Here is a 22,145-nt window from a genome sequence, read left to right as displayed (position 1 = left end):
GATTATGCAGCCAGGCTGATGCTCTGCATTTCTGGCGCGACCTTGGTACTGCCTCCACATAGCCTGACCTGACACTCGCAGATGCTGCCTCGCCAAGCGGGAAGCCTCCTCCAGGCTCCGCTGCATCGTCATCATGTAATCATTATAGGTACGTGGAAGTTCTGCTCCTGGTGGTCGACCAGTAGAGAGGTTGACTGGCAGACGAATTTCCCTGCCAAACATTAACTTGGCTGGCGTGAATCCCGTGGCCTCATGCTCAGCTGAACGATAGGCCATGAGCACGTACGGAACCCACAAGTCCCAATCGCGCTGGTCCTCCTGACACTACTTGGCCAGCTGCTGGAGAATCATCGCATTAAACCTCTCCACCATACCATCGCTCTGGGGCCTCAGGGGAGAATTATGAGTCTTATTGATGCCAAGCAGACTGCAGCATTCCTTAAAGACCCGCGACTCAAACTCTCGTCCTTGGTCTGAGTGCAGTTCCCCTGGGACTCCATAGTGCACGAACACCTCCTCCACGAGGAACTGAGCTACAGTCTCTGCCTCATGGTTAGGTAGAGCACAGACTTCCGGCCACTTTGTGAAGTAGTCCATTACCGCGCACAAGTACTTGTTCCCCCTCTCTGTGCATGGAAAAGGGCCGGCTATATCCACAGCAAGGCGTTCCATCAACGCCCCGGTGTGATATAACTGCAGTGAGGCACGAGTCTTGTGGGCGGGGCCTCTCTTTGTGGCGCACACACGGCAAGTCTTGCACCACTCCTGCACATCTCATCGCAGGCCCACCCAGTAGACTCGCTGCCTCAACTTTTCGAGAGTGTGTTTCACTCCCAGGTGGCCACTGGTATTCCCTTCGTGCATCTCTTTCAGCAGCTCCTGTCACCGAGAGCATGGCACTACTACCAGCCAGCTTACCTCTCCTGTTCGTGCGTGCGTCCAATGCTGGTGTAGGATTTCCCCTCGCAGACTCAGTGCCTCCCACTGGTCAACAAAGCCCTTGGTAGCAGGACTCTCGGGTGATACTGTCTCTTTGGGAGGCCTTTCACTGCTGGCCTCTAACCACCCAATCACCAGAGACAGGTCAGAATCCTCTCGTTGGTCCCTCTTCCACTTCTCGTCTGCCTCGGTGGTGCTGTGAGCAATGGTTACTTTCCGCACAGCCACCTCAGGTTCCCGCCATGAGCAATGCACACACTCGGGTGGGCAGGGACGGCGACTTAGGCTGTCGGCGTTGTTATGCACCCGGCCAGGTCGGTGCTTGATCTCATAGTTGTACTACTCCAGTTTTCCAATCCACATGGCCAGCTGTCCTTCCGGTTCCTTCATCGTCTTCAACCATCTCAGGGCGGCATGATCCGTATGAATGGTGAACCGCATGCCATACAGATAGTGATGGAAGTGGGCGAGTGCTTTCATCACCGCTCGCTTCAGTGCCACGAAAGTTTGCTGGCACTCCTCGCTCCACTCGAAAGCTGCTCCCTTCCTTGTCAGATGGTGCAGTGGGGCGGTGATAGTGGCGATCCCTGCCACAAACCTCCAGTAGTATGTGCACAAGCCCAGGAAACTGCGCAGCTCCAAGACACTCTGAGGGACTGGCCATCCTTCCACAGCGGTGACCTTGAGTGAGTCCATCCTCACACCTTCCCTTCCGACGACATGTTCCAAGAACGGCACTTCTGACTTGAATAGAGTGCACTTCTTTGGATTCAGCTTCAGGCCAGCCTTCCTCATGCGGCTGAACGCTTCTGTGAGCCTAGCCAGCTCCTCCTCGAAGCTGTTTCCAAACACCAGCACGTCGTCTAGGTAGACGACTGCTGCCTTCCATTGCATACCGTCGAGTACACGTTCCATGAGACGCTCAAAGACTCCAGGGGCGTTCATGAGGCCAAAGGGCATCACGTTCCAGTGCCACAGGCCTTGCCCAATCGAGAATGCTGTCTTCTTTTTATCCTCAGGCGCCATCTCGACTTGATGATAGCCTGACTTCAAATCCAGCGTGGAGAACCACTGGACCCCACTGAGAGCGTCTAATGTCTCGTCGATGCGGGGGAGAGGATAAGCATCAGGGACAGTGACGGCGTTCAGCACCCAGTAATCTACGCAGAATCTCCGGCTTCCGTCCTTCTTCGTCACTAGGACTACCGGTGAGCTCCACGGGCTGTCTGACCGCTCAATCACTCCCGTTGCTGCCAACTCTCGGATAAGCTTCTCCATTTCTTCTCTCTTTGCTGGTGGGACCCGACGAGGCACCTGCTGGATGGGAGGACTATCTCTGGTATAGATGCTGTGCTGAACCAATGATGTGCGACCCAAGTCCATGTCTCCACTGCTGAACACGTCACGGTAATGTGCAAGTAATGCCTTCACTCTACTCGCCTGCTCAGCTGTCAGCTGCGTGATACTCCTCTCCGCCAAGTCTTCCAAGTACTCAGGCAGGCCCTCTGGTACGTCCTTTTGTTTCTTCTCCTCCTTCGGTGACTCCATCTTGCTGTTAGCGGTGGCGATAGTGGTGGATGCGGTGCGGTGCAAGGTCGTAGTAGCAGAGGTGCGGGCCACTCCTCCTTTCCGTGCTTTACCTTGGCTGGGTGACTTGATGGCCTGAGATCTCTGCCCTCTGGGTTCCCTTACCTCATCCTTCGTGGCGAGCTTTCCATTAGGATTCAAAGGCACTTCATAGCCTCTCACTGACATCCTACCCTCCTGGAGATCAACACACGCCCCCACGCGATTAAGGAAATCCAACCCCAACAGGCATTCATCTTCCATCTCCGCCACAAGCACAGGCAGGCGTTCAGTCACCCTGCCTACAGCCAGATTCACCCACACCGGTCCCTTCACCGGTACACAGTCTCCTGTAACACCACACAGTTGCTGACCCACGCACTTCACACCACGTTCCGGTAGGACTCCCTCTCGTACGAAGGTCCTCTCTGCCCCTGTATCCACTACCATCTCCACTTGGCGTCCATTGATACTCCCTGCCACCTTGATGGCGATGGACGCCGCCACCTGACGACCCCTTAGATGGCTTGGGGCGCCCTAATGCTCTGCTGGGAAGGTGCCCTGGCCCCCAGCTGCTTCAAGTTTCCCGCTGACGGCGTCACCCCCTAGGGCTGGTGGCACTCAGGGGAACTGTGTCCTCATATTCCACAATTCCAGCAGCAGGGCTCGAACACCAGTCGCATTCCCTCCTCTTGCAGTCGTGCTTTTTGTGACCTACCTGACCACAGTTGAAGCACGATCCTTTGAAAGGCTTGGAGCTCACCTTCCCACCAGGTTGAGATGTCTTGCCACTTACCTGCGCACGCCTGGCCAAAGCACGGCTCGGGCGACGCTTCCACACGTCGCTGGGAGGGGGAGCAGCAGGGCTGACGCTCATGAGAAAGGCTTCAAACTCCGCTGCCCTTGCCAAAGCCTCTCTCACGTTCTTGGGCGCAGCCTGCTTCACGTGTATTTGTAACTGCCTATCGTGAAGAGCGTCCACGAAGCACGAAGCAGTCCTTAGCCAACATATCCACGGTGTCCTCCGTGGCCATGGGGTAAGCGCCCCTCACTAGCGCTTCCACATCCTGCGCTAGTAAGGGAAGGGCCTCGTCCTTCCCTCGCCTCCTTGTCTTTAGTTGAGCCCGGAATACCTCCGGTTGCCGCCTCCTGCCGAAGCGACGCCGGAGAGCCCCAGCTACACTGTCGTAACATCGCAGTTGCGCGGGGGTTAAGTGCTCCAGCACTTCCAACGCCTGCCCTTTCAGCACACTCACCAGCTGAAAGGCCTTCTCTTCCTGTGACCAACTATGACAAGCTGCAACCACATTGTACTGTGCCTGGTACGCGTCCCAAGACATCTTCCTGTCATATTCAATCACCTTCCTCTCTTTCTCGTACTGCGTGACCTCACCACCTCCACAGGCCCCCCCAGGGTTGCAGTTCAACTGAACAACTCCCCAGACATCTCCCTGTGAGGTCGTCCCCTGGGTTCACGTGGCAACAATCGCCCCTCGGCTGTAGAGATGCCGGTGGCGGCGAGAGGCTACGAGGAGGTGAGGGTGGTGGGGTGATTGTGCTCACCGCTATGCAATTCTCAGCAAAATTGCACCATGTCACGGTATCGAGATTCGCTGCAATCTCCCCATTCTCCTGTCTCACCAAAACCGCCTCCAGTGTCAATACCCTGTCAAGACACGTTTGCATGTGCTCATGGTACCTCTCTTCTATTGCTTTCATCTCTTTAACCTCTTCTTTCACTGCCACCACCTCCTCCTTAACCTCTTCCTTCATTGCCACTACCTCTTCCTTAACCTCCTCTTTCACACGGTGGTACACGTCGTCAGTATACTGGTTAGCACATGTTTCTAATGATCCCATTTTCTCCCCCATAATAGCCCTCAGTTCCTCTTTCACTTCAGTCATGACCTGTTTTTGTTTATCCATTTGGATCGCAAGCATATCTGCCATGACCTGTTGTTGCTGTTTCAACATCTCGGCCACTGAGCGTTGTGCCAAGAGCAACACTGACTGAGGAGATACATGTTCTGTAGCCTCTCGGTGCAACACCATGTCATCCTCACATTCACTCGACGCCATGACACTCAACTCCTGCTTTCCTTCAATTTCTCTGTCTTTACCATCACCAGTGACATCCATGATCACTTGAGTCACTTATCACTTCAATATCAAATCACTTATCACTTCGATATCAAGTCACTTATCACTTCAATCTGAATCCGCTTCTGACGCCATTTGTTACGGACGCATGGACATTAACTCACCTTTTTCTATTGCACGTAGGTGTGATTATTTATGTCACGAGTGATGAACATAAGATCACACATACAATTGTCCGGGTCAGGGAAAGGTAGGAGTGTCACTTTCTTCACTTTTTCTACCTAACGAATATGAGGATTTTACACGTGTGTTCAATACCAGTACTAGGCTTACTCTGCTGCTATGCGAGGTATGGCGGGCGACGCCGGGACCCCCCCTTGGGGTCCCCCCATGCATACCCTCGCTACAATACCCCTTGCTATGCTTTCTCTCTCCGATATCACGCATCACTCACACGACCATACCAACCATCCAGGCACACTATGCAACATTCATTCATGCTCTTTCGCCACAATATAAAGTCACTGTTGTATTACTCATTCTTTTTCATTCTGAGTAATAATAAACACAGAAAACTTGATCAAACCAGTTCATAGAATTCAGGGGTCACTCATCTAAATAAAATAAATAGATAATAATAAATAAATAAATAATAATAAACAAATAGATAAATATAAAATGGCAGGCATTACAGCATATTTCTTAGGTGCTTATCTAAATGAATCTTAAAACTTCGAACTGTACTACATTGCACTTCCTCTGCAAGAAGTTTATTCCATTCATTTACTACAGGATTGGCGAAGTTGTTTCTACCCACTTCCAAATTAAATCTACTTCCTGACTGAGACCATTATTTTTGCCTGATTCACATTCAGTTAGAATTTTGTCACTTGATGTTGTTTATTTCCTTTAGAATTTTGAAGACCTGTATCAAGTCACCTCTGAGCCAATGCCTTTTTAAGGAAAATAGATTCATATATTCCAGTAGATTTTCATATGATTTGTTTGTGATATTTGGAATCAGTTTTGTGGCATGCCATTGTACTTTTTCCAATCTGTCAGTGTTCTTAACCTCTTCAATACGATGAAACTTACGTAGGTGTCATGAGGCACAAGTGGGTATATGAGGATGCCGGTGTCAGCATCTTGATTATATTTATTTTGTAGTTGTACATGAGTCACCCCTGGATTCTGTGAACTGGTTTGATCACATTTTCTATGTTTATTATTACTCAGAGTAAAAGAGAATGAGTAATACAGCAGTGACTTTATATAATGCAAGTAGTGTGATGCAGTGTATACATGGCAGCCAATGCTGCATGTGAGAATTTGACTCGTATTGAAGTGGTTAATGAGATTCAGTGACCATACGGATACAGCATATACCAAATGTGGACAAACTAATGATTTATATAGCTTGATAACAACAGTTGGACTTTTAATATAAAAAACCATGCAGTCAATCCTAGAATCTTATTTGCCTTCTCTGAGGCAGAAATACATGGCTTGGATGATTTGAGATCATCATTGATAATTACGCCGAGATCCTTCTCACAGTCCACTTTTGTTAACGACATTCCAAATAACCTGTAATCATACTTTTTGTTATATTTACCTATGTGCACAACCTTGCATTTACTAGTTAAATTTTGTTAGCCACTTTTCAGATCATTGAATGAGTGAAAAAAGATTACCAAAGGAATTGTGGAAATCAGAGGTGGATTGAGTAAACTTGAGAGGACAACTGAGGATGAGATGGTTGGATGTGGTGAAAGGGGCTTCAAGCAAGAAGGGAATGTCTGTTGAGCAGCAAAAGGAGAAGGCTGGGGATAGGGGTGAACAGAGAATAGTTGTGTATAGATGATATTTTGATGCAGCCCAAAGGGATTTCTCCCCATCTTCTCTATTGTCTACATCAGTGGTTCTTAATCTTTCTCAGTGCCAGTACCCCTTGATATTTCAGAAAATTTTCTTGTACCCCCATCCAATACAAAACACAATGCAGGTCGGATGGGAAAAAAAAAAAGAAAAGAAAAAAAAAATCATATTAATAATAAATTGTTATAGTTTTAATTTATTATTAATATGATTTTTTTTTTTTTTTGCATCCGACCTAGATATGGATCAAAAGGTCTCCTGTCGGCATGCTTTGCCTTTGTAATCCTTTGTAAAGGATTAGTGATAGAAACCTTGATTTGCTTTCTCATGGTAAATATACAGTACTACATACTGGCTATCATGTCTCGTACCCCCAGTTTCAGGTTTCGTACTCCCTGGGGTTACAGGCACCCCCAGGTTAAGAACCACTGGTCTACATGAAGGGAGCGTGTAAGTGAAGCAGCCCTGCTGTGGATGTGCTGTGTCTTGCTGCATTGCTTTTGACCTGGGTAGTGGGCAGGAGACAGGGATTACTCTTCATCCATGACGAGCTAAGATGAGAGGGAAACATGGGTGGTGGATGGGACTGGCAACCTCCCTTATAAGGGGGAAGAAGCCTTTGCCTCTAACTATTTAGACAGATGAACATCTATATTTTTATCAACTGGTGGTTTCTAGCAGCAGCACTGGCTCTGTACTAGCAAGAAACATAAACCACAAAAAATTCAGTTCGGTGTTTTTCTCGGAAGAAAAAAAATAGATGCTTGGACAAATTGGATGCCTGAAGGTTGGATGCTAGGAGTATGCCTGTATTTGAGATGGCATATGGCAGTGAATGGAGGAGTAGAGATGGAGGGGATTTTAAAGGGTGAGAGGTTAGAGGAAATGGAAAGTTGTGTCTGAAGTTGCATGTGATAATGAATGGAGGAAAGGGATTGGAGGTGAATTATAGTATAAAAGAAGCAGATGAATGTCTTGGTGTATGAAAAGTGATATGAAAATTAGATATCTGTGAATGAACACAAAGCGAAAATTGTATGAGGGAGTAATTGTGCCTGTGGCACTGTATGGAGTGAAAACTTAGAACTTGAGATAAGCTTATAGGAAGAGCCTGAAAGTGTTTGAGATAAATTGCTTAAGAAGTATGTTAGGCTTTACAGGGATGGATAGAGTGAAAACTTTGGTGTGGCAGAGAACAGGGATGGAGAGAGCTGTCAGATAGAGTACATGAAATAATGTAGAGATGGTTTAGCTATGGTGCTCAGATGAGAGGGAGGGTGGGAGGGGTGTGGAGTGTATTTAGGGATGAAATGGGTGGGAGTGTTTTTATGCCTTTCCCTTTTTGGCTACCTCCCTTGAAAGGGGGAAAAAGCCTTGGTATATGTATGTATGTTTAGCTATGGAAAGAATGAGTGAGGATATCCTTGCAAAAAAGAAATGTGGAAACCAGAAGTGGATGGAGTAAACTTTAGACCAAGAAAGAAGTAGATGGTGAGGTAAAGGGGGCCACTGGATACAAGAACAAAGTCTTCTGAGTATGAAAGAGAGAGTGAATATAAATGGATGAAGAAATAATGCATCATGAAGTGCTGTTCTTATATGCTATGCAAGTTTTTGTGAGTGGATGAGAAAAGGGAGGGGCTGCCATATAATCAATAAGTAGAGGCCAACTACCTCAAGCTGTTGGTTCCTGCTTTGGAGGTACTGTGTCTTGCCACATTGTTTTTGATCCAGTTGGTGTGGTGGCGGACTGTGATTATCCTTTGTCTATGTAAGACTGTCTACAAGGTGGTTAATTGGGATGAGTAAGAATGGGTTTCAGATGGATAGGGTGGGTGGATGCTTTGACTCAGCCACCTTCCATATAAGGGGGAAAAGGCCTTTTACTATGTATAGTATTGTTTTTTTCTGTTTATTTATTCATTAATCCATGGATAGCTTCATTTCCTTTTAAATGTATTTTTCTTCTCATAGTGAACAAGACAAAAATCTACTATGGATTGCTCAAAGAACCAGAACTTCAGAATCTTGTAATGGAAGAGGAGGAAGGGGATGAAGAAGGAGATAAACCAAAGAAGAAAAAACCCAAAAAAGATCCACTACAGAAAAACAAAAAGAATGATCCCAATGCTCCACCTCTAAGCAGAATACCCCTACCAGAATTGTGAGTAGAGTTTGTAAAAATTCAAGATATGTAGATGATTGAAAAGTGTGAGAATGGGTTTTATTTAACTTGATTTTTATACAGTTCCATGCTAAACTTTCTGTGATCATTTTACTAACTGCATTAGAAAGTTAGCCTTGTAGTGTGGCTTCTGTCACTAGTTTTATTATTCATATCTTCCTAATTTGAGTTGTGGATGTCAAACTTGTGAATGACAAACCTGGCTCCTTCTTGCTAGGTATTGATATTTTACTGCTATGTATTCAGCACTTCCCAGCACCCCCAAAATTTTATTTCAACACCTCCAGGGGGTACTAGGACCCCAGATGGAAAAGTGCTGGCCTAGACAAAATGTCAAACATCCATCCCAAACACCTGGGCCCAACAGCCTCAAGGGTCTCAACTGACATACTCAGCTACTCTGTCGCACAACAAAATCCCATCTGGAAATGAGATCATAATCAATCAATTCTTTGAGAAGAAACTTTGGGCTGTTATCTGTGTTGTAACTTTACTTTTCTCACTATAAGCTCCATATGAAAACACATCTCCCAATCCAGTTTCACCTTCACTCACACTTTGAAGACACGTCCCTCTTCTCCACCACATGCTTTCCTATTTCATCACTTACCAGCAGAACTACTTCCCTCCTTGGCCCATTCATCACTCCTAACACTCTACACCACACTCCCAAACTCAAAATCACTCTTCCCTTTCAACTCAAGTTCACTTGAAGCTAACACATCCATCTTCCTTCTCACAAACTCTTCCCTTTTACTCTCCCAGACCTTCATATGATTTGAATCCTCATATGATGAACATACAGAGAGCAGGATCCCTAGTTCCATCACTCCATCCTACTTTGTTACCTAAGATTCGTATAGTAATCATGGTTGCAGAATACTCACACACACCCCTTCTACCACAGGAAAGAAGAGGTAAAGGACAATTTTAAGGGAACAGCATAAATGAGTTACAGTTGTAGTACAAAAGTAGCATGATTTTTCTATGAGGAGAGATTTTATGCTATAGAGTATAGACAAATGATATGTCGCTCCAATCAGTATGGGCACACCAAAGCAGTTCCTAAAGCATTGACTGCATAATACCATGTAATCCCTGCTGCATGATAACATTCAATACCTTAGTAAGGGGAATAACCCATACAAATAAACATTAATGGTACATACATACATATACCAAGGCTTTTTCCCCCTTCCAAGGGAGGTAGCCACAAAAAGAAAGGCATAAAAAACACTCCCACCCATTTCATCCCTAAAAACACTCCACACCCCTCCCACCCTTCCTCTCATCTGAGCACCTCCTGGATGACGGGTCATCCCTGAACCCTGCCCACCGCCCTGGGTCAGAAGCAGTGTCGCAAGACACAGTACATCCACAGCAAGGCCGCTTCATTTAATCGGCGACCCCCCCTCTCCGTCCCCCCTTGCATATAAGGAGAGGACGGGGAGAAATCCCTTCGGGCTGCGTCAAAATTTACTCACACATACTACCCCACCCCCCACCCCCCCGCCTATTCCTCCTCATGTCGTCACAACATCATCCATATACAACCATTCTCCACTCACCTCTGTCTTCCGTCCTCTCCCTTCCTTCCTCAACAGACATTCCCCTTTTCCCCAAAGCCCCCTTCACCCCATCCATCCACCTCATCCTAGGACGTCCCCTCATGTTCACTCCCTCCACATCTGCCTTCCATACCTCTTTTACTAGTCTTTCGTCACTCATTCTTTCCATGTGTCCAAACCATCCTAATATTCTTTCATCAACCCTCTCTCCCAAATCCTTTTTCACCCCTGTTCTCCTCCTCACCTCCTCATTTCTCACTCTATCTAGCCTAGTAACCCCCACCATACTTCTCAGACACCTCATCTCAAACACATTCAAACTCCTTCTCTCTTCTTCTCTTATGTTCCACGTTTCTGCCCCATACAGTGCTGTTGGCACAATCACTCCTTCATACAGTCTCCTCTTCGCATCCATTCCCAAATGTCTATTTCTCATTACACTCTTTAAACCACCAAGGCATTTACTCGCTTCTCTCAATCTACATTCTACCTCCACCTTCACTCCACCTTTTCCTGCTACACTTGCACCCAAGTATCTAAAACTATCCACTTCCTCCAGTCGCTCTCCCTTAATGTTCACTTCCAGTCTACTGCCACTTTCACCCCTTGTACATCTCATCACCTTACTTTTACCCACATTTATCTTTAGCTTTCTTCTATCACATACTCTCCCAAACTCTGCCACCAGCTTCCTCAATCCCTCCTCTGACCCTGCCACAAGCGCAGTGTCGTCCGCAAACAACAGCTGGCTCACCTCCCACTTTTCTCCATTTTCTTTAACCATCTCCAATCCCTGACTCACCACCCTAGCATTCACCTCTTGCACCACCCCATCCATGTATAAGTTGAACAGCCAGGGCGACATAACGCATCCTTGACGAAGTCCCACCTTTACCTCGAACCACTCACTCTCTCCATTTCCAATCCTAACACATGCTCTACTACTCACATAAAAACTCTTGACAGCTCCCAAAAGCTTTCCTCCTATCCCATAAATCTGCATAACCTCCCACAGTGCCTTTCTGTCTACCCTATCATAAGCCTTTTCCAGATCCATAAAAGCCCAAAAAACATCTTTCCCCTTTCCTATAGCTTTTTCACATATCTGTCTTACCACAAAGATCTGATCTACACAACCTCTACCCGTCCTAAATCCACACTGTTCCTCACCAATTACTCCTTCTGTTCCTCTCCTAATCCTCTCAATTAAGATTCTCCCATAAGCCTTCCCTACTACACTCAACAGGCTAATCCCTCTGAAATTACTACATTCACACTTGTCCCCTTTTCCCTTGTAAAGAGGAACTATACAGGCACTACTCCAGTCCTCCGGTACTTTACCCTCTCTCCAGCAAACATTAAATAATCTCACCAACCAGTCCACCATCACTGAACCTCCCTTTTTCAGACATTCTGCATGACATCCATCCAGACCAGGTGCCTTACCTGCTTTCATCATCTTTACAACTGCCTTCACCTCATCCTTCCTTATTTCTCCTCCGTTCTCCTCACTCATCACTCTCATTTTCTTCGTATTTCCCACTGCAGCTATCTTTCCTTCCCTATCCTCCTTCACATTTAGCAACTCCCTAAAATATTCTGCCCATCTTCCCCTCACTGCCATCTCTTCCATTATCAACTCTCCATCTGTACCTTAATGGTATCACTAGAAAAACATTTGGGAGCTGCTCCATTTCTTATACATACACAACATTTATATTGCACTAATTAAAAAAAAAAAGGGCAAAACGGGACAATATACCCACATTCAATGATTACACAACAGTAAAAGAAGACAGCACAAAATTATGTTCATATATACAGTTATCTACAATATTCTTTACAGTCCTCCGCCTTGAAACTTGTAAACATGTTTGAAAATACTTTGGGCATGGATGCTAAGAGGAGATTATATGAAGGGGTGATTGTGCTGACAGCACTGTATGGGGTAGAAACATGGAACATAAGAGTGTAAATGTGTTTGAGATGAAATGTCTGAGAAGTATGGTAGGGGTTACAAGGTTGGATAGAATGAGCAACAAGGTGAGGAGGAGAACAGGGGTGGAAAAGGAGATGGGAGATAGGGTTGATGAAAGAGTATTGGGAAGGTTTGGACACATGGAAAGAATGAGTGAAAAAAGATTAGTAAAAGTATGGAAGGCAGAGGTGGAAGGAGTGAACATGAGATGGCAAATGAGGATGAGATGGATGGATGGGGTAAAAGGGGTGTTGAGCAAGAGGGAGATGTCTGGTGAGGAAGGAAGGGAGAAGACAGAAGATAGGGGTGATTGGAGAATGGCTGTGCATGGATTATAGTGTGATGAATGGAAGGGAGTGGGTGGGGGATGGGAAAGGGGGTTAGGGAGTGGTTATGTCTGAATGATATTTCAATGCAGCCCAAAGAGATTTCTTCCTATCAGAGGTCAGTCACCTATGTACAACCTCTACCCCACTATTTCTTGTGGAGTAAGATGTAAAATAACTTACATGGAAACCATTCCTATGAAAAGGAAAGAAATGGTTGACAATTCAAGCAGCAGTGGTGAGGAACAAAGTGTGAAAAAGTATAACAAAGAACGTAGTAGAAAAGTTACACATCAGTCATGCAAGACCACCACACACTACCTCCAAGTGACAAAATGCACTACTGTACATCACCATGCCTAAACTAAGGCAAATAATTAACTAATATTTTGTTTTCAAATACTTTCCCATGCAATTTTTCATTTTATAACAGTAAAACTTTCTTTGAGAAAATATATATATATTTTTTTTTTACTCGGAAAAATTGCTCACTAGAGGTGTGACCGACAAAACCCTGTTGCACAGTAATTGATTACCACACAGTATAATTAGGGAACTGTATAGAGATGCTGAGATTTGTCAGTGAAATTCAATCAATCAATTGTTACCCTAAGTTTCACTAAGTGGAAAACCCACAGCCCCACAGTTGCTGACAGTAGTTCTCAGAACCTCCCACAGATGTCTTTAAGAAGAAACTTTGGCTTGTTGTCTGTGTTGTATGTGTGTGCGACTTTCTTTACACCAGCTCAAAGTGGTAGGGAGAGGAGACTAAACCAGACAATGACATGAATGCATTTACATTTGTTGGGTGGTGTAGTGTTGTACTGGTCTTTTCTACCTATTCCCACAGTAGCATATTATTATTGATAATATGGCATATTTAGATAATTACATAGTAGATACCCAATTAATAATTTATTTATAAAATACAATAGAATATATAGATTTTTGTTTAATATGTACTTGAAAGTACTTGGCATATCTTCAAGTTCATAGCATTTCTCAAGTATTTAGAATCTGTATTTACCTAGTTGTATCTTTCGGGAAGGGGAGCTGTGCTCATGGTGTCTCATCTCTGTATCTCACCATGTCTAGTTTGTCCTTAAATTCGTGTACTGTTTTTGCATGTACTATTGTTTCATCAAGTGTATTCCATACATCAACAACTCTGTGGTGAAAGCTGTTCTTTTTCAGATATCTTCCAAAATTGTCCTTTTTGAGTTTCCTTCCATGTTTTCTTGTGTTTCTTTTATCCCAATTTATGAGATGTACAAGGGGTGAAAGTGACAGTAGTCTGGAAGTGAGCATTAAGGGAGAGCGACTGGAGGAAGTGGATAGTTTTAGATACTTGGGTGCAAATGTGGCAGGAAAAGGTGGAGTGAAGGTGGAGGTAGAATGTAGATTGTGAGAAGCGAGTAAATGCCCTGGTGGATTAAAAAGTGTAATGAGGAATAGACATTTGGGAATGGATGCTACAGTATATGAAGGAGTGATTGTGCCAACAGCACTGTATGGGGCAGAAACATGGAACATAAGAGAGGAAGAGAGAAGGAGTTTGAATGTGTTTGAGATGAGGTGTCTGAGAAGTATTATTAAACCAGCATTTGATATGTAATTTTCCTGTTTTTGCTATGGGACATATTTATCCACTCCTTTATGGATTTTCATCAGAATTATCCATTTTTCTTCCACTTGTGTTTCTTCATTGTAGAATTTTTCCCAGTTTGATTTCAGAAAAAAATTTCAAGTTTCTCAAAGACCGTTTTACTATACCTCAGTCTTCCTTTTCTGTGTTTCTCAGTTCTTCATATATTTCCTCCTTTAGTTCTTTCTTAAGTAGTATATGGTCACTCTTCACAATTGGTGTCTTGTATTTAATTTTGTCCACAATTTCAGGTTCTGAAGTGAATAATAAATCTAGCCTCAATGGTTCTTCATTATTTCTAAATCTAGTGTTTTCTTTTACCCATTGTGTCATTGTTCTATAGTCATGTCGAGTAAAATATTTCCCCATTGATCTTCTCCACGTTTCACTGTCATCTCTTCCCAACGGATTCCTTTGCAGTTAAAATCTCCCTTAAGTATAGCATTATTTCCATCCCTCAGCATCTCGTCTAATGAAAGTCTCGTATCATCTAACATTTTGTAATAATCGCCCTCTTTCCAAAACCCCATTTTTGGGGGCACATAAATCACTGCAAACTTTCTGCTTTTCATGTCACTATTTATGACTCTGATTGTGATAATCACCGTGTTCTCTCCATATGTAACTTTCATCACACTTGGGTTTTTCTTAACCCCTTCCATACGGTGCCGCACACGTAGGCGTCATGAGGAGCAAGTGGATTCGCGACGCTGCCATATCGGCGTCTTGATTATATTTATTGTAGTCACCCCTGTGTTTTTACATTCTTCCAAATGTGCCCTGAATCCCATTCTCTGTGGTTTTCAAAATTCGCGGGTGAAAGAGAGAACGATCGATATAAGCGGTGACTATATTTTATGATGCGAGTATTATTACGACACGTCGTACGGCTGGCATTGGCTGCTGCCCGCAAGATTTAAGTCCGGAGTGAAGTGGTTAACCAGGAACTTGACTCCACCCTGTTTCACCTCTCTGTTTCTAAGCCAATAATTATATAATCTGTGTCCAACACTGTTAATAGAAGACCTCTTAATTTTGTCTCCACAGTTCCCATTATGTCTGGTTTTTCTTCTGACAGGTAATCATTTAGTTTGTTTAGTACTGGAATTAATCTGTGTAGATTGGTATAAGTTTTAATTTTCTACTCCATCTCATTCCCTGAACCTTTCATTTTCTTTTCTTTATATGAATTATTTTAGTCTCATGTCTAGCACTCTCCAGTAGAACTGCATTTTCTCATTCTCTGTTCTTTTCTCATTTTCTTTTTTAAGCTTCACTTCATAACATCTCTTTCTCTTTTCTCATCATTCATGTCTCTTTTTATCCATATACTTTTATACTATGACTGTCCCTCCGTTATGCTGTCCCCCAACCCCTTGCTGCTGTCCTGTACCATTTCTCTGAGTATTCATTTTCTGCTGTGGGGGAATTCCCTGTGGTGGGGGAAAAGAATACTGCCACCAAGTATTTCCACTTGGATCGTAATAGGCGAGAAGAAAGGGACGGGGAGTGGGACTAGGCATCCTTCTCCTTGTAGCCCCACAGGGGACATTCCTAAACAAAAAAGTAAAGGCATAAGAGGGTCTGGGAGTTTTCCAACCAGCACCCTAAGGTTTGAGTCTTTTAATGTGCATGGATGTGGTACAGATGAGAGTAAAAGGGAAGAGATAGGTAGTATGTTTGTGAGAAGAAAGATGGATGTGTTGGCTTTGAGTGAAACTAAGTTGAAAGGGAAGGGTGAGTGTAAGTTTGGGAGTGTAAGTGGGAGGTTATCAGGAGTGAAGAGAGGGTGAGGGAGGGAAGGGTGGCTATTCTAGTAAGTGAAGAGATAGATAAACGTGTAGTGGAGTGGAGGAGGTTTCCTCAAGGATAATGTGGATGAAGGTGAAACTGGGAAAGGAGATGTGGGTCTTTGTAAGTGCATATGGGCCTGGCAGTGAGAAGAGTGTAGAATAAGGGGAGGCCTATTGGATAGATTTAAATGAGTGCATAGAGGATTTAGGGAGAAATGTCAACGTAATAGTACTGGGAGACCTTAATGCTAGGGTAGGAAATGGTCCAATTGATGGAGTGGTTGGGAAATGTGGAGTTCCAGGAAAGAATCGTAGTGGAGAGTTGATGGTGGAAATGTGTCTAGAAAGAGAGTTGATGATAGCAAATACAGTGTTTCGGAAGAAAGTCAAGCATAAGTACACATGGGAGAGGGTGGTAGATAGAGCGTTGATGGATTATGTAGTGGTAAATAGGACTATGATAGGAAGAGTTAAGGATGTACATGTGCTAAGGGGAGAGGGTGGGGGAATATCAGATCATTTTTTGGTGGAAGGTAAGTTGAGAGTGGAGGATAGATGGAGAAAGAGGAAAGGGACAAAAGGTAGGGAGGTGCTTAGAGTGAACTCTTTAAATGAAAAGGAAAAGGAGAAGGAGTACAAGAAGAAGCTGAAGGAGGAGTGGGAGGGAGTGAAGGATAGAGTAGAGCTAGATGTGGAGGAGGAATGGGGATGGTTCAAGGAGGGAGTCACAAAGTGTGCAAGGATGGTGTGTGGAACAAGAAGGACAGGAGGAAATAGAAGGAAGGGTAGTGAATGATGGGATGAGGAAACAAAGAAGGTTGTAGAAGAGAAGAAGCGAGCTTTCACAGATTGGTTACAAAATAGGACGAGGGAGTCATATGAGAGGTACAAAGAAAAGAAAAGAGAAGTAAAGTAAAAGGTAAAGGAGGCAAAGAGGAGAGCAGATGTGAAGTGGGGTAAGAGTATGACAAAAATTTGAAAGTAATAAAAAGATGTTTTGGAAGGAAATTAAGAGAGGAAGAGGAGGTGAATCAAGTAGAGAAGAAAAGGTAAAAGGTGCAGATGGAGAGATGATAATGGAAGAGAAGGCAGTAAGGGGAAGATGGGCAGAATATTTTAGGGAGTTGCTAAATGTGAAGGAGGATAGGGAGGGAAAGATAGATGCAGTGGGAAATGCTAAGAAAATGAGTGATGAGTGAGGAAAACGGAGGAGAAATAAGGAAGGATGAAGTGAAGGCAGTTGTTAAGGTGATGAAAGCAGGTAAGGCACCTGGTCTGGATGGATGCCATGCAGAATGTCTAAAAAAAAGGAGGTACAGTGATAGTGGACTGGTTGGTGAGGTTATTTTGTGTTTGCTGGAGAGAGGGTAGAGTGCCGGAGGACTGGAGGAGTGCCTGTATAGTTCCACTTTACAAGGGAAAAGGGGACAAGTGTGAATGTAGTAGTTTCAGAGGGATTTGCTTGTTAAGTGTAGTTGGGAAGGCTTGTGGGAGAATCTTGATTGAGAGGATTAGGAGAGGAACAGAGGGAGTAATTGGTGAGGAACAGTGTGGATTTAGGACGGGTAGAGGTTGCGTAGATCAGATCTTTGTGGTAAGACAAATATGTGAGAAAGCTATAGGAAAGGGGAAGGATGTTTTTTGGGCTTTTATGGATCTGGAAAAGGCTTACTATAGGGTAGACAGAAAGGCACTGTGGGAGGTTATGCAGATATATGGGATAGGAGGAAAGCTTCTAGGAGCTGTCAAGAGTTTGTATGAGAGTACTAGAGCTTGTGTCAGGATTAGAAATGGAGAGAGTGAGTGGTTCAAGGTAAAGGTGGGACTTCGTCAAGGATGCGTTATGTCGCCCTGGCTGTTCAGCTTATACATGGATGGGGTAGTGCAAGAGGTAAATGCAAGGGTAGTGGGTCAGGGATTGGAGATGGTTAAAGAAAATGGAGAAAAGTGGGAGGTGAGCCAGCTGTTGTTTGCTGACGACACTGCGCTTGTGGCAGGATCGGAGGAGGGATTGAGGAAGTTGGTGACAGAGTTTGGGAGAGTATGTGATAGAAGAAAGCTATAGATAAATGTGGGTAAAAGTAAGGTGATGAGGTGTACAAGGGGTGAAAGTGGCAGTAGCTGGAAGTGAGCATTAAGGGAGAGCGACTGGAGGAAGTGGATAGTTTTAGATACTTGGGTGCAAATCTGGCAGGAAAAGGTGGTGTGAAGGTGGAGGTAGAAACATGGAACATAAGAGAAGAAGAGAGAAAGAGTTTGAATGTGTTTGAGATGAGGTGTCTGAGAAGTATGATGGGGGTTACTAGGCTAGATAGAGTGAGAAATGAGGAGGTAGGAGGAGAACAGGGGTGGAAAGGGAGCTGGGAGATAGGGTTGATGAAAGAATATTAGTAAAAGAGGTATGGAAGGCAGATGTGGAGGGAGTGAACATGAGGGGACGTCCTAAGATGAGGTGGATGGATGGGATGAAGGGGGCTTTGGGGAAGAGGGGAATGTCTGTTGAGGAAGGACGGGAGAGGACAGAAGACGGGTGAATGGAGAATGGTTGTATATGGATGATGTTGTGATGCATGCGGTGGAATGGGTGAGGGGATGGGGGGTGAGGTAGTATGTGTGAGTAAAATTTGACGCAGCCCGAAGGGATTTCTCCCCGTCTTCTCCTTTTATACATGGGGGGGACAGAGAGTGGGGTCGCCAATTTAATGAAGTGGCCTTGCTGTGGATGTTCTGTCTTGCAACACTGCCTCTGACCCAGGGCAGTGGACAAGGTGCAGTAATGACCCATCATCCAGGAGGTGCTAAGATAAGAGGGAGGGTGGAGGGGTGTGGAGTGCATTCAGGGATGGAATAGGTGGGAATGGTTTTATGCCTTTTCCTTTTTGGCTACCTCCCTTGTAAGGGGGAAAGAGCCTTGGCATATGTATGTATGTACTTTTGTAGTGTTTGTTTTTTGCTAATTTCCCTATTTTTGCTCAAATTTCTTCTGCTATTTGTGACCTTAATTTGAGCTTTAGGGGTCGACTTTTTCTTTCTGCATATTTACTCATTCTGTGCACTTCCTCTACTTCCTTTTCTAATTATTGCTCTTCATCTTGTACAATTAGAATTTTTCATGTCAATTTTTTCTCTTTATCTCCCAGGAACCAATTTACAGTCGGCGCCACAGGTATTGGCGTGATGCTTTTTTTTTTTTTTTTCATCTGTAGCACTAAAACAAGTGCAATACTAATATATATGTAGAACCTACCAGCCTCTAATACTTTGTGGGTAGTCCTTTCCTTTTCAGACAGCTCTCAAGGCGTCAAGGAACAGATTCAGCCAGTCTTTGGAGTATTGAGGGTTCTAAGTTGTGCCAAATGTCCTTAATCTCCTTCACAAGCTTTTCCACAGTTGCTGTGTTATGTCCTCGTAGTCTTCATTTTATCAGTGCCCACACATTTTCAATTGGATTGAAATCTGGACTATTATAAGGCCAATCGTTTATGCAATCCACTCCTACAAATTCAAGCCATTATTTGACTAGTTTGCTGTGTGTGCAGGGGCACCATCCTGCATGAACACCTCACTCTTACAGGCATCAAAGCAATTCTCGAGATGGTCACACAACAGTTCCAAATATGATTCCTTGTTCACTGTTGTGTTTTTAGGTAATATAACTAGCTTGCCCACACCATAGTACCCAAACGCACCCCATACCATGACACTATCAGGGTGCCCGGACGGAGCCTAACCTTACCTCCTCGGTTCCCAGTAACATTAAATGTAGCCTCATCAGTCCACAAAACCTTCTTCCACTTTTCATTGTCCCAATTCAGATATTTCTTACAAAATTTCATACGATTGTGTTTCTGTTTCTCCGTCAGAAGAGGTTTGTGTCATGGTGCCTGATGTTCATAAGACAAATTGTCCTTGAGGCAGCATTGTATTGTCCTAACAGACACATCTTGCAGGAGTTTTGGATTTTTTTCAATTCTTTAGCTGTTATCCTTGGTTTAGCTTCCACCTGTCTTTGGATAACCTTCAGTCCTTTTTGATGTCTTTTTAGCTAGTCCAGTCCTCTTGACTTGGAGTGGGGGATAATCACCTCCCGCTGTCTTGCATTTCTTTGTCCATCTCTGGACACTGCGCAACGATACTCTGGTCTGGATTGATATATCCTTGTTAGACTTTCCTGCCTTATAAAGTGAGCTTATTGCTGCAATTTTCTCCCTTGTGAGCTCTGGGCCTCATGGCATTATTACAAAAATCCCACAAAAAACACAGCACATCAGAGCAGAAAAAGAAATCGATGCAGTCAGGACTAATCACAAAAAGCAACTGAGTTATTCAATAGGCAACTGAGATCTTTATTGTCTGCACGTGGGACTTAAGCTCTGCCTACTCTACCATGTGCTTTCGCGCCAATACCAGTGTCGGTTTTCTTAGGTGTATAATGGGGGTCCTTAACCCCTTCCATACGGTGCCGCATACGTAGGCGGTATGAGAAGCAAGTGGATATGCGAGGCTGCCATATTGGCGTCTTGATTATATTTATTGTAGTTGCCCCTGCGTAATGACATACTCTCTAAACTGTCTTCATCACAATTTCTATGGTTATCAAAATTCACGGGTGAAAGAGAGAACGATCGATATAAGCGGTGACTATATTTTATGATGCGAGTATCATTACGACACATCGTATGTCTGGCAGATAATGCTGCCCGCGAGATTTTGGCCCGTACTGAAGAGGTTGATAATTTGTCACGGGTATTGGCGCACATTTTTAGCACCAATACCCATGGCGTCGACTGTAAGTTATGTTTTTCCTTTAGGCCATATATTACTACACACTTTTTTCCTACTGTGTCTCATGCTAGATTTTCTTTTTCCTTGATTACATTAATGACTGCATCTTCGACACTCTCCTGTAATTGTGGATGAATTATTTCTTAAAAAATTACCTTCTCTTTTTATTGGTCTATTTTCCATTCATTCCTAAGTTGTAAGTAATTTTCTCCTATTTTTCAGTTTTCATTGATATTGTCTGCTCATTTGCCTCTTTATGGTTCTACTATTGGTGTTATCCTTATTTTTTCGCATCTTAACTCAGCCAGTTCTTTTTTTAGTGCACTTACCTCTTAGTTCATTACATTTTTAAGCCACTAACTTTTTTTATTATTATTTTCTCTCCATAGTTTGTTCATTGCTTCCTTGATTCGATCATAAATCTCATTTCCCTATCTCTAAAAGTCTACTAAAAATATTTTTTCATACCCACTGAATCCAGGAAAATGTCCTTTATCGTCACTATCCAAAAGGAATCTTCTTGTTCCCAGAGCTGATCTAAATCTCATGTTATGATTCTTTCTTGCACCGCTAGATGGCTTTGGGTACTTATTTATGTTACGATTCGATGCTCTGCCAGTATTTTACCTCTCTGGCCTGTCATTTTCTTCCATTTTGCTTCACTGCTTACTATTTATGCTATAATTTAGCCATCTCTATCCATGAGCACTCTCCCTCCCATTTAACACAATCTAGGTATCCTACTGTTATGACGCTGTTGAGACGTTCCACTTTTGTTGTGTTTCCTGAGAGCTTCAATTTTTCGTGTTGTCAGTCTGGAGGCTTGTGTGTGGACGTGTACAAATGCAACAAATGTTTTAAACTCCAAGTGGAACACAATTGCTTGAAAAACTATTTAATTCTAAGTCCCAAGTACAGGTAATATGATGGGACCCAACCCTGATATTTAATAGAGATAACAGTAAATGTTGCCTTGAGTTTCACTAAGTAGAGAACCTGCAGCCTCACGGCAGCTAGAAGCAGGCAGACCCTCCCACAGATCTTTCTGGGAAGAAGTTTTACAAAGGATTACAAAGGCGGAGCATGCTGACAGGAGATCTTTTGGTCCATAACTAGGTTAGATGCAAAAAAATATAATGCTAAATAAATAAAAATTATAACATAATAAATAAAATAAATGCATAGGTATAGCTAAATACTAAACAAACAGGTAAATAGTAAATAATAATAAATTGACAGATAACTAATAATAAATTAAAATCAAGGAAACAATAAACAGACAAATAGCAAACAAATAATATGAAATAAAATAAATGGCAGTCATTACAGCATCTTTCTTAGGTGTTTTTCTTAATAAATCTTAAAGCTTCAAACTGAACTAC

General features: G+C 43.7%; 1 protein-coding gene across 2 annotated transcripts in view; it reads left to right on the top strand.

Annotated features, from left to right (window-relative positions):
- The window catches only part of LOC143022867 (transcription initiation factor TFIID subunit 5-like), an 83,853-nt gene that overhangs the window by 29,463 nt on the left and 32,245 nt on the right, over window positions 1-22,145 (top strand). For both annotated transcript variants that reach the window (XM_076181251.1, XM_076181252.1), the window contains exon 5: window positions 8,458-8,647. In XM_076181251.1, coding sequence (XP_076037366.1) covers window positions 8,458-8,647 — 190 coding nt within the window. The remainder of the gene's footprint in view (window positions 1-8,457; window positions 8,648-22,145) is intronic.

Source organism: Oratosquilla oratoria, unplaced genomic scaffold (assembly GCF_046742065.1).
Source record: "Oratosquilla oratoria isolate Oo_2021 unplaced genomic scaffold, ASM4674206v1 SCAFFOLD211, whole genome shotgun sequence".
Taxonomy (NCBI): Eukaryota; Metazoa; Arthropoda; class Malacostraca; order Stomatopoda; family Squillidae; genus Oratosquilla; species Oratosquilla oratoria.
The sequence above is the reverse complement of the archived record's forward strand: the minus strand, read 5'-3'. Positions and strand labels throughout refer to the sequence as shown.